At 37.1% G+C, this 12,026-nt stretch overlaps 1 protein-coding gene across 4 annotated transcripts in view; it reads right to left on the bottom strand.

Annotated features, from left to right (window-relative positions):
- Window positions 1-8,487: 8,487 nt before the first annotated feature.
- Window positions 8,488-12,026, bottom strand: part of kcnk2b (potassium channel, subfamily K, member 2b) — a 55,718-nt gene continuing 52,179 nt past the window's right edge. The window contains exons 7-8 of one of the 4 annotated variants that reach the window (XR_003294703.1): window positions 10,310-12,011; window positions 8,488-8,820 (exon numbers count right to left, since the gene is read on the bottom strand). Coding sequence is in view for 1 of the 4 variants with exons in the window: in XM_026291640.1 (XP_026147425.1) it covers window positions 11,688-12,011 (324 nt within the window). In the remaining 3 variants the exon portion in view is untranslated. Of the gene's footprint in view, window positions 12,012-12,026 lie in introns of all 4 variants that reach the window. The other 3 variants (XR_003294701.1, XR_003294702.1, XM_026291640.1) reach the window with 3 other exon arrangements.

The raw sequence follows: 12,026 nt of genomic DNA, 5'->3' as shown, positions 1-12,026 counted from the left end.
CACAGGACTGAAGCAAGCTGGCCCTCTGAACTAATTTACAGTACATGATGGTGGGCACAGCAGTTCAGAAGTCAAGCAAGTGAACCAGCAGCTGAGGACTGGTTATGATGCAAACTTTAAGCTCATCAACAACTCTCAAGCTGCCAGGAAGTACGGTGTGTCAGAGTGTAATGTTTAGACGATAGCTGGATCAGATAGATCATGTCGATCAAACACCTGTTTTTTGACATCTGCCATCTGTCACTGCACTTTCCGTGGACATGTGACATCACCTGCCAAAACTCAATGCAGGCAATGAACGGTGACCTTGTGATCAAACCAGGGGCATGTCAAGTCAGCTCCAAGTGTTGGATCATGATGTATGGTGAACGAGCCATTCAGAGATGCTCCTGTCTGGCAATCACACACTCACACCATCTAGAAAAATCCAGAAGCCTGCGGCGAGGCTGCTCTGTGATCAGATCCTCCAGGCATGGGCTGCAGTGCCCCCGGAGAGCATCATCAAAAGATGCTGCATCTCAGATCGAGGATGACCTTCTGTGAGACGCGCCGCTGGAGCCAGAGCAGGAGAGGCAGAGGAATAGACTAATGAATGACATGATGATCTGACGAGCCAAGTGAGGCCAGTTTAGACTGTTTATTGCACTAATGTTTTTCCCCTTCTCTCTCTCACAGTCTAATTTCAAGACTACAATATGATTTAACTTCTGTTTATTTAATTTTTTTAAGCTACATTCAGTGTTGCCAAGTCCATGGGCTTCTAGAGAAATTCTGGGCTAGTTTTGAATTGAAAATGGGCTGGTATTGTTTCACAGAACTGGCAAACCTGGCTACATGGTTTTTCACTATGAGATGGACTGCCTAATTGTTATCAAATTCAGATGGACTTATTATTGGTGCTCAGTTGTTAAAAGGTTACAACACTTTAGAAAAGAAACATGCATTAATACGACCATAACAGCAGAACGTCCTCCAAAGTCAGTACATACTGTAGTGAATTTCATGATATTTTTCATTATTTTGGAGCGATGGCTGATTTGGGTCGCCCTCTGCTGGTCTGGTAAATAAACATTTTGATGCTGTTTTTCCCACAGCCATCATTGTGGTGAAGTTATGGTGTTTTGAGAGACAAACAAATCAAAGCATCATGACCAACAAATTCAAGAAGAAAAGAGAGCAACTCATGGGTTCCTAAAAACTTGAGACACCACTTTACATCATTCCTGTAACTGGCCTGTATTAGTAAAATATCAGATGCTTTACATGTTGTGTGCTTTGGGTTCTCACTGTTTGTATATATTAGTGTATTATTGCTGAGTGAGTTTTGTGGTTTTTAATTGTTTCCATCAGGGCTCGCACTTTGAAAGCCCTAACAGATGCGCAGAAAGATAATTGATTCTATGGAGGAAGTGATTTTCTCTTATAAATAGTAAATATCTTGTCTGCTAAATGATTAAATGTCTGTGCTCAGACTCATGAATTTTGTAAATGACGGATATCTCATCCAAGAACTTGTTAGAAAATATAGAAGAGAAGAAAATATACCAGCTTTGTGTCAAATTAAGACATACTGAATGTTGATTCATCTGTAGAGAAGCTATGTAAAGCATCTTTTGGCATTATATCTTCTATTGTGTTTGATGCAGAGAGATCCTCTGGACAGCCATTGATAAAGAGTGAGTTTGATGTCAGTGATGACAATATTGCAGATGCAATCACATAAAGGTGCTGGTCATATAATTAGAATATCATCAACAAATTGATTTCAGTAATTCCATTCAGAGAGTGAAACTTGTATATTATATTAATTTATTACACACAAACTGATATATTTCAAATGTTAATTTCTTTTAATTTTGATGATAATAACTGGCAACTAAAGAAAATCCCAAATTCAGTATCTCAGAAAATCTGAATGTTGTGAAAAGGTTCAAGATTGAAGACACCTGGTGCCACACTTTAATCAGCTAATTAACTCAAAACACCTGCAAAGACTTTAAATTGTCTCTCAGTCTAGTTCTGTAGGCTACACAATCATGGGGAAGACTGATGACTTGACAGTTGTCCAAAAGACGACCATTGACACCTTGCACAAGGAGGGCAAGACACAAAAGGTCATTGCAAAAGAGGCTGTGTGTTCACAGAGCTCCGTGTCCAAGCACATTAATAGAGAGGCGAAGGGAAGGAAAAGATGTGGTAGAAAAAAGTGTACAAGCAATAGGGATAACTGCGCCCTGGAGAGGATTGTGAAACAAAACCCATTCAAAAATGTGGGGGAGATTCACAAAGAGTGGACTGCAGCTGGAGTCAGTGCTTCAAGAATCACTTCACACAGACGTATGCAAGACATGGGTTTCAGCTTCACATTCCTTGTGTCAAGACACTCTTGAACAACAGACAGCATCAGAACAGTCTCGCTTCAAAAAGGACTGGGCTGCTGCTGAGTGGACCAAAGATATATTCTCTGATGAAAGTACATTTTGCATTTCCTTTGGAAATCAGGCTTCCAGAGTCTGGAGGAAGAGAGGAGAGGCACACAATCCATGTTGCTTGAGGTCCAGTGTAAAGTTTCTACAGTCAGTGATGGTTTGGGGTGCCATGTCTTCTGCTGGTGTTGGTCCACTGTGTTTTCTGAGGTCAAAGGTCAACACAGCTGTATACCAGGAAGTTTTAGAGCACTTCCTGCTTCCTGAACAACTTTATGGAGATGCAGATTTCATTTTCCAACAGGACTTGGCCCCTGCACACAGTGCCAAAACTACCAGGACCTGGTTTAAGGACCATGGTGTCCCTGTTTTTAATTGGCCAGCAAACTCGCCTGACCTATGTTCCTAAATCTATGGGGTATTGTGAAGAGGAAGATGGAATATGCCACACCCAAGAATGCAGAAGAGCTGAAGGCCACTATCAGAGCAACCTGGGCTCACATAACACCTGAGCAGTGCCACAGACTGATCGACTCCATGCCATGCAGCATTGCTGTAGTAATTCAGGCAAAAGGAGTCTCAACTAAGTATTGAGTGCTGTACATGCTCATACTTTTCATGTTCATACTTTAGAGTTGGCCAAGATTTCTAAAACTCCTTTCTTTGTATTGGTCTTAAATTTTATTATAATTTTCTGAGATACTGAATTTGGGCGTTGTCAGTTATAATCATCAAAATTAAAAGAAATAAACATTTGAAATATATCAGTCTATGTGTAATGAATGAATATAATATACAAGTTTCACTTTTTGAATGGAATTAGTGAAATAAATCAACTTTTTGATGATATTCTAAGTATATGACCAGCACCTGTATATAATATCGTCAAGGGGGAAAAGCCATCAGAAAATCATTTTGCAAACACAGATCAGTGGTGTTTTCTGATTTTGCTAAATATGAAGCATAGACAAATAGCAAATTATTTTTTATTCATAAATCAATTCTTGCAAAAAAAAGCACAGCTTCACAAGCACAGAGGATTTCTTCACTAGTTACCTGACAGGTTATAAAGCATGACATATCTGTCAGACAGTAGAAATATTTTGTGCTACACTGATGTGTTCACAGCTGGCTCATTTTCAGCTGTTATTGGTCGTTCTGTTCTCTGGCTGGATTCATGTTTTAGATTGCTAAGTGTTTTTAATTTTTAGATTTAAGCTTGTTTCAGACTACTGTTTAAAACTATCATTTTTTTAAAGAAAGGAATAGTTTTATTATGTTTTGTTTATGTTGATTAATCAGTTCATTAAACTGATAAAGAAAGACATTTTTAATGTTATATGTCTATTTTAAATAAATGCTGATTTTCAAATGTTCTGTTCAGCAAAGAATCCTTAATAAAATACACTATATCATGGTTTCCAGAAAACTGCGATAATAATAATTAAAGCATATTAGAAAAAAAAAATCAGCACATTACAATGATTTCTGAGTGATCATGTGATAATGAAGACTGAAGTAATGATGCTGAAAATTCAGCTTCACATCAGAATAAATTAAATTTTAAAATATATTTAAAAAAGAAAACAGTTATTTTAAACTTTAAAAATATTTCACAATATTACTGTTTTTATACTGTATTTCTGATCAAATAAATGCGACCTTGGTGAACACAAGACCTTTTTTTCAAAAACATATGAAAATCTGAACTGATCCTGAATCTTTGAACAATAGTGTAGATACTAAAATGAATCTCTATATTAAATTCAAACTGTTAGACATACTGTAGGGAATAGATGATGTACAGTATTAGTGTATTATAGTGTAGTTTTCTATAATTGTTCACTGGCATCTTTCTAAGCCTGAGTTTGTATGAATCTGGGGTTTTCTAAGCATACAGCCTGTCTACAGCCTTTAAATGAGTTATAATATGAATTATGTATTATGTTGTCATTTCTGTTGAATTATATATTATAAGTATTGCTGTCTCCAGGCCAGAAACCTCTCTAAAGCTGAAAGATCTCGTCCCTGTACTGTACCAGGAGGGACGTTCTCAAGGAGAGCCTGTATGAGCCTGGAGCTGGTATGAGAGGAGAGCATAGACAAAGGGTTTTCTGACTGCTTTTAATTGGGCCAGATTAATGATGATGGGTTGTTTATTTACAATGTAACTACCTTGCGGCACATAATGCCCTTTGACACGAAGAAGATCAGTAAACAGTATGCTGTTGCAAAAAGGCAGGAAACATTCTTCTAGAAAAGGAAATTGTCCAGGCGATCCAATGTTACTTCATTGTCAGGTTAGTGCAGCTAACCTGTAATCACATCTTATTCTGCTCAAGACTTTCACATATGAAAAACCAGTTGGATCTTTCTGGTGTTGATCAGGCTGCATACGTCTATATGATCATGGAGCTTTGTTCTGGTGGGGAAATCTGGAACAAGCTGAAAAAGGCGTAAGAGATTCACAAATGATTCAGTGTTGTTTACTAAGGCAAGCATCTTTATGACAACTGCTGTTGCTGTGTTGGTGCATTGCATAGAAACTAGCAGGAAAACCCTAGCAACCACATAACAATGCATTAACAACCACTCAGAACATCTTGGAAAATGCATAACGCATTAGTGTCCTCTGTCTTGCATAATATGGTAGACCATTAATTATAATCCGTTTGCTATCAGATATGTATTTCTCTAATTAGTGCTGTCTGAATGTGTGAATGTGGGCGCACGTGTCGTCATGTTGCAGAAGGCGAGAATATAGCCGTGTTCATAACAGCGTGTGTAGTTGAAGCCTTTGCATACCTCATACCAGGGATCCTGTATAGAAACCTGAAACAGAAAACCTCACGCTGGACTCCAAAAGATACTGTATGTCAAATTGGTAAAACAAATGAAATTCCCTTTTCCCTGCTTCTCCTGTCTTATACCGCTATAGTGTCTATAACACGTATACCTTATGTTTTAATGTGATGCAACATGCAACTGTGATGTATTTAAACAAGGAACTGTTTCTCATTAGTTTCTCACTCTGGCAGTTTAATACGGCCACTAAAAGATGCTCTTTTTTATTGTTATTGCAAAAGAGCTTTCTCGGGGTGAGAAGATATCATCAGAATCATTCAAAAGCAGGGTCATGACTTTGCTGCTGACGTCTGGTCACTTGCTGTTCTAATCTATGAGACACTTGAGGGCAAATAATAAAGTTTTGTCATGTAATCCACACCTGTGGCAACAGTGATTTATTTATTTGCTATTTGGATTATTTTCTTTTTATCAAATAAGTTAAATTGGGTGAAGGCTGATGTTTTACAAACTGGAAGAATCTGTAATCTTCAGGCAGAGCAGAGCAGAGCAGAGGATCTAATCAAAGAAACAAAGAAAACAAATGACAAGGAACACAGGACATTACATTGAAACACCAGGGCTGTATATAAACAGGGTAACAAGCTAACACAGTTAAAATCATTTATTTATAGAAATGCAAAGTCATATTTGTTATGTATTTATTTGTATTTATTAACTGTTGCACTGTATGCATATGTGGATACTATGGCACTAATGTGTAGTATTATCACTTTGTTCTGTCACAGTTCACATTAAAGGTGCTGTAGGGAACTTTTTTTTACATAAAAAAAATATTTTTTTACATATTTGTCATTATGCCCTGACAGTAGAATATGAGACAGATAATCTGTGAAAAAATCAAGCTCCTCTGGCTCCTCCCAGTGTCCTATTGTCATTTGCAGAAATACATCGCTCCCGGTAAAAAACAACCAATCAGAGCTGCGGTCGGTAACTTTGTTTGTGTTCAAAATGTAGAAAAATGTATATAATAAGCGAGTACACCATGAATCCATTTTCCAAACCGTGTTTTTAGCTTGTCCTGAATCACTAGGGTACACCTATAATAAGTGTTTATATTCAGACTATTTTAGATTGCTTCGGGGGTACCGCGGCGGAGTAACCCAGTAACTTTGTGATTCTTCATAGACATAAACAGAGAGAAGTAGCTCCGGCTACAATGTTCTTCCGCAAGACACAAGCAGTTCTGTTTATTAACCGCTAGAGCGTCAGAAGTTACCGACTGCAGCTTTAATGCATGAAGTTCAGTAAATTTCAAATGTAATAAAATGCAGAAATAACTTTAAAAGTTAGTAAATAATTTTACATAAGAATACTGTATTTTGAATGTGAATAGAGGAACACCCCAAAATTGCATGTGACCATGGACCACAAAACCAGTCATAAGGGTCTATTTTTTTGAAATTGAGAAACAACTTCACTCCCTTAAATATATTTTTAATGATCAAAGGAGGCTAATGGATGAATTTGGACAAATTTTTAAAACTTGAAAAGCCACCAAGTAACAAATTTTGTTTCATTGATGGTGTTTTTGTGTTTTCTTTGGTTTACAGTGTCCTTGCAATATAAACTTTGACCGTTTTCCCTATGATAAGACCCAAGCAGAGGAGGAATGTGATTTCTAAGCAGTCTTGAGGTCTCTGATATCTATAAGATATCTTTACTTCCTGAGTAATGTACTCAGAAATATACTCCATTTGATAAACTTAACTTACACTATCTTAAGGGAAGATGAGCTAATTTTGTGACTCTTTTCATAGGACTTTCACAGAGAGTAAAAAAAAATGACTTCAATAAGAGCTCAATAATTACCGACTTTATGCCATTTTAATGAGCAGAAATATTGAAATGTTAATATATTATGTTACATGGATGTTCAGACTTTTATTTTGTATAGTTTTTGATGCAACCCAATGAATGCTATTTATATTTAATTCAATTTAATTTTGAGGAATAATAATAAAGAATAATAGTTAAACATCAAATGGGGAATGCAATTAAAATAATCTCAAATATCTTTTTAAAAGGACTGAAAAAGTCAGAACTTAATTTGTTCCATAACTGCAGCAGATATATTGCTGTTATGGTACCTTTAAAGAATAGTGTTGTTATCAGAAAGCTTTCAAGTCAAGTCATTAACAGCATCTTTATAGAAAGTCACTTATGTCTATAATTTACCACAGAGTAAGTTTTAGGTTCTGGGCAATAGGATGAGATATATAGGGAAGATACAAGTGATCCTCTGGATTTTAGATCAAGCTTTATTGCAATCATAGTATTAACATATATCAGTGCTGCAGTGACTTGGCCATACGCACAACGATGCATTCAAAAACTTTCACACAACCATTAATTCCCATTTATTGTCAAGATTTATTGCAACAGAACAGCCATTGAAAACACACCTAATGTATGTGATTCAGTTTATTTGAAAAAGGCTGGTGCAGTTTACAATCACACTAATTATCAGCTTTACTCCCAGTGTTTTGGCTTAAAGATGCAGAGCACCAATATACTAACATACAATCTTTTGTCAACTATGATTATTATTAAAACATTTGACCTTTGCCATTAAGTGATCCTATGGTGTAGAAATATTATATATTATTACAAAGTGCTAAATAATTTGAACTGCATTGAATTTGCATGCTCACATACAGTATGGCAGATTTCACAAAGAATCTGTGCTTTTAGAGAAACTCGATGTACATCTGGTTAATAAAAGATTCAGTCTGGAACAAACTCCATCCAAGAACAGAAACGTAAATGCTTCTAGCTCAGTTTCAGGTCATTTTGTTATGGTAACTCTTTGTCTAACCTCTGCTGTTCATCTTTTGACGCCAGAAGAAGCTCACCGTGCTCATCATTGTGACTGTGAGGGTTACAACCGTCTCAAACTCGCAACCAGTTTCATAAACATGAGGCTCTCAAAAGCCTTCAGAAATCAGTTGTGATGCAGCTCTATGACTATGATACACAGTAAATGAAATCGTCAATCACAGAATCTGGTTCACACACAGTTAAAAAACAGCCTGAAGATCTTAATTGCTTCTTTCTTTGTGTTGTTAACTAAGCAGATACAAAACAGAATAGGATTAAATATCGCAATCATATTGAAATAATCAGTACATTATGTTCAGCCAGAGCTGTCCTGTACAAGAAAAGGGCATTTAAGTTGCCTTCAAGACCGTGAAAAAAAGCACAATTCATCTATAAACGTCAGTCGTGGATGCTTTCAGCTGTGAGTCTACTACGAGAGAAACATCAGTTCCTGCCTCGTTCAGAGTAAATCATCTGAGGACACATCTCATCTGTAAACAGGCTTGTATGTGGTTTATCTGTAACGCTTCATTCCCTGAAGAGCATCAAGTGGGTACAAGGAGGGCTAAATGTATGGTCATGGCTTGGCAACCGTAGTATTCCTCGCAGCAGAGTGGAGCTGTGGCTCAAAGCGTGTCTCAGATCTCCATGGCAACTGCATCTCTCCGTCTCAGCCGGGCGATGTGGATGATAGAGACTGCAGCGCTCGCTTAGCAGAACAGTACAGTTACATTCAACTGAGGCATCAGCACAGCAATAATGAACCATCATGAAAGAAATCCAGTAGGTTCAGTAAGAGTAGATGTGATTGTTTCTAGTGGTCACTAATAACATCTAATCTGTTTTACATAATCAGATTCAAAAGGTGGGTACACTTTATTTCAAGGTGTGTTTATACATTTAATTACTGAGTAATATTAATTAAATACATGTACTTTTTTTATAGTTAGGGTTAGGATTAGGGTTTGGCTTCGGGCTACTTGCATGAAGTTATGCATAATTTATAGTTGTTATTATTATAATAAGTACATGTATTGTGTAACAAGCACACCTTAAAATAAAGCGTTACCAAAGTAAATTTCCATTTAAATACATGACATACAACATGGTCAGGATTGCAGAAGGTGATTTTTAGACCAGGGCAGCAGAAATATCTGACACCAAAGATGACCAAAAGTAAAAAGTACCATCTTTTGAGTGGTAGTGTATGTTTGCTAAAAGGATTCACATGAAATAAAGCGTTCAACTGTAGCTGACTATTTTAAATGCGTTCTCTCTTTATATCAAAACAGCTTTAGTTGATTACACACTGGATGGCCTTCTGTGAGCCTGTCAGCGTTGCTATGGGAAACAATAATTAACCATGAACTGAAGGTACCTGTTCCCAATTAAACACAAAACATAAGGATAAGGATCCGCGAAAAGGTATGTTCTCCCACTGAAATCCAATTACTCTCCTTGTATCCTTCTTCACCGTGTCTGCATGGGAAAAGGTCAATGGTTTGAGCTTGTCTAATCTGCATATGTTGAAGATGGCCACGCTCAAGGATATATATCAGCAACTGAAAAAAATTATTTTGTATCCTACTTAATTTTCAGTGCAATCCATTGCTTTGTACACTAAAGCTGATTTTGTAAGCGCTATTTGAGAACACCATAATGAGTATCTGAATAATGTTAAAAAGAGAGAAGGTTAAATCCACATGCAACCAAACATTCATGCTCTTCTCCCATGCACTTAAGTCTGATGCCATGCATCGTTGTGAGTCCAAACAATGCTTCAGATCCCATAACCAAATAATAAATGGTCCTAAAATACACCCACTGTGTAAGTCATGACCCTAACCTTTATGTCCATACTAAAATCTCAAATGGCTCATTAATGTTTTATGAATTGTTAAAAAGCATGTTTCCCGGGTGTCATGAATCCACAGACTGTAGTGTACGCTGTGAATTTTTAAAAGCATAAACAGCTGTTGAGAGTGTTCTCACTTGACCTGAAGTAGCAGCTTGGCCTCAGAAACAGCATGACTTAAGCGAATAGCAAGGACACAGGAAAAATGCCTGGAGTAGTCATGCAGCACATCAAAAATGGGAATGGTTCAACTGAAGCAGCTCTGCACAAACAAATACTGTGCAGTGTTAAAAGCTTTGTTGATTATATTTGGAGCAATATGTTCCAAGAAGAACTTTTATACCTGCCTCCACAGTGACCCCCTACACTTCAGCACCCTGTGCTCAGATACTTCTGCTGCCTTCGAGTCCACTTCAGACCTCACATTCAGTGGCTGCATTAGCCCCAAAAGCTTTTCACTCATTTTTTGAGTCCAAAACTTGGTTACTTTTTATAAATACAAAATCTGGGGAGAGTGGGAGAGAGAGAAAGAGAGAGAGAGAGAGACAGAGAAGCCTTCAATTTGATGAGCGGTCATAAAAAAGGCACACATTGGCTGCCTGTGGTTAAAGGTGAATCATAGGAAATCATTGGGAAGGTCTGTAAGGCAGTCATTGACATTTGTGACATTGACATTGTTTTTAATTATTTTGAGTGAAATCTATGTATCATCAACAATATTGAAAACACACACACACAAATTAAATGGGTGAGATCATAAAACATTTAAAAGAGTAATGTGTGTCTTTGACTATATGCATTAAGTCGAGTCAAATTTATGTATATAGTGGCTTATAGGGATACACAGTGTTTCCTTACTAACCCCTAAAGGGTGTATTTTATTAGCTCAAATGTAAATTTTAACAAGTCAAGTATAAATATAACAGTATGATATCAGTACCTTTTGAAAGGGTATTGCCCCAGTGATCCCTTTTGTACCTTTTTTTGAGAGTGTACAAATAATTGAGAAACAGAATTTATCAACTATGTAAGATCTAAAAATAATTAAATAAATAAAATAAAACCAGTCAGCAGCCAATGTGTGATCCTATTTTCTTAGGAGGGTTAAATCTATCCTTAAAGAAGTCTCTGTCACTGGGAATTAAGACATTGTGGTGATGTTCATGTGTGCTCATCTGATAAATATGATCATTTTGACATGACTGACAGCAGGTCTGCTATAGTCAGGTACACCTACCTGTCGACTGTGTCTCTTCTGGTTGTGATTTCTTTAAGCTGGCAGAACCAAATGTCAGGCTTTGTAGATATAGTCTTGTAGTGTGCTCAGGAGAGCTCTCCATTAGCATTCCCATTCATTTCAATTGCAGTTGCTCAATCTTAGCCCATTCTTGCAGCAAAAAGACTGTCATGCCGTGAAGAGCCTTGCCACAGAAAGCTTGTGAAAAATCTACAGTATGTTGATGTGTAATCATATAAATATAAATAACTTGTTATACGTGGCTAACAAAATTATTAATTAGAATACATGGCTACTTCTGCATGGCTGTTAATGGAAAACAATGATTTTTGTCCACACTAAAAGTTAGGGCATATTTTCTTTATATAAAATGTGAAGTCTTTATTTTGCCCCCTTATTTTTTCTGTCGTATTCTTTTTTCTGAAAATCTTATCTTTTCACAGAACCACCTGAACTTTTCACAGTGAAGATCTTTAATTCCAGTTCATTTTGTTTGTGTTTTAGTGATATCCCGATGGTCAGCATAATCCGGGATGAGACCGTTGAGGAATAAGCTTCCGTTTCGTACAAGCGTGTAGGGATACATCTCTCTCTCATCTCCAAGGTTAACTGAATGTGCACGTTTCCCTGGTGTCATCTGAGGATTGACAGGTGGGCTAAGGTTCATTTCAGCAGAAAGTTTGCGCTTGATAGATGCAGCACGCTGGAATTTGTCGTAAATGTCGACACTCAATCGCCGGCGTGTCTCTTTAAACTCAGCAGACACATTAGCAGTCCATTCAGCGGCATGAGCTCGAAATTCTCCTACCTATATGCCCAAAAG

Source organism: Carassius auratus, chromosome 20, assembly GCF_003368295.1.
Source record: "Carassius auratus strain Wakin chromosome 20, ASM336829v1, whole genome shotgun sequence".
Lineage (NCBI taxonomy): Eukaryota > Metazoa > Chordata > Actinopteri > Cypriniformes > Cyprinidae > Carassius > Carassius auratus.
The sequence above is the reverse complement of the archived record's forward strand: the minus strand, read 5'-3'. Positions and strand labels throughout refer to the sequence as shown.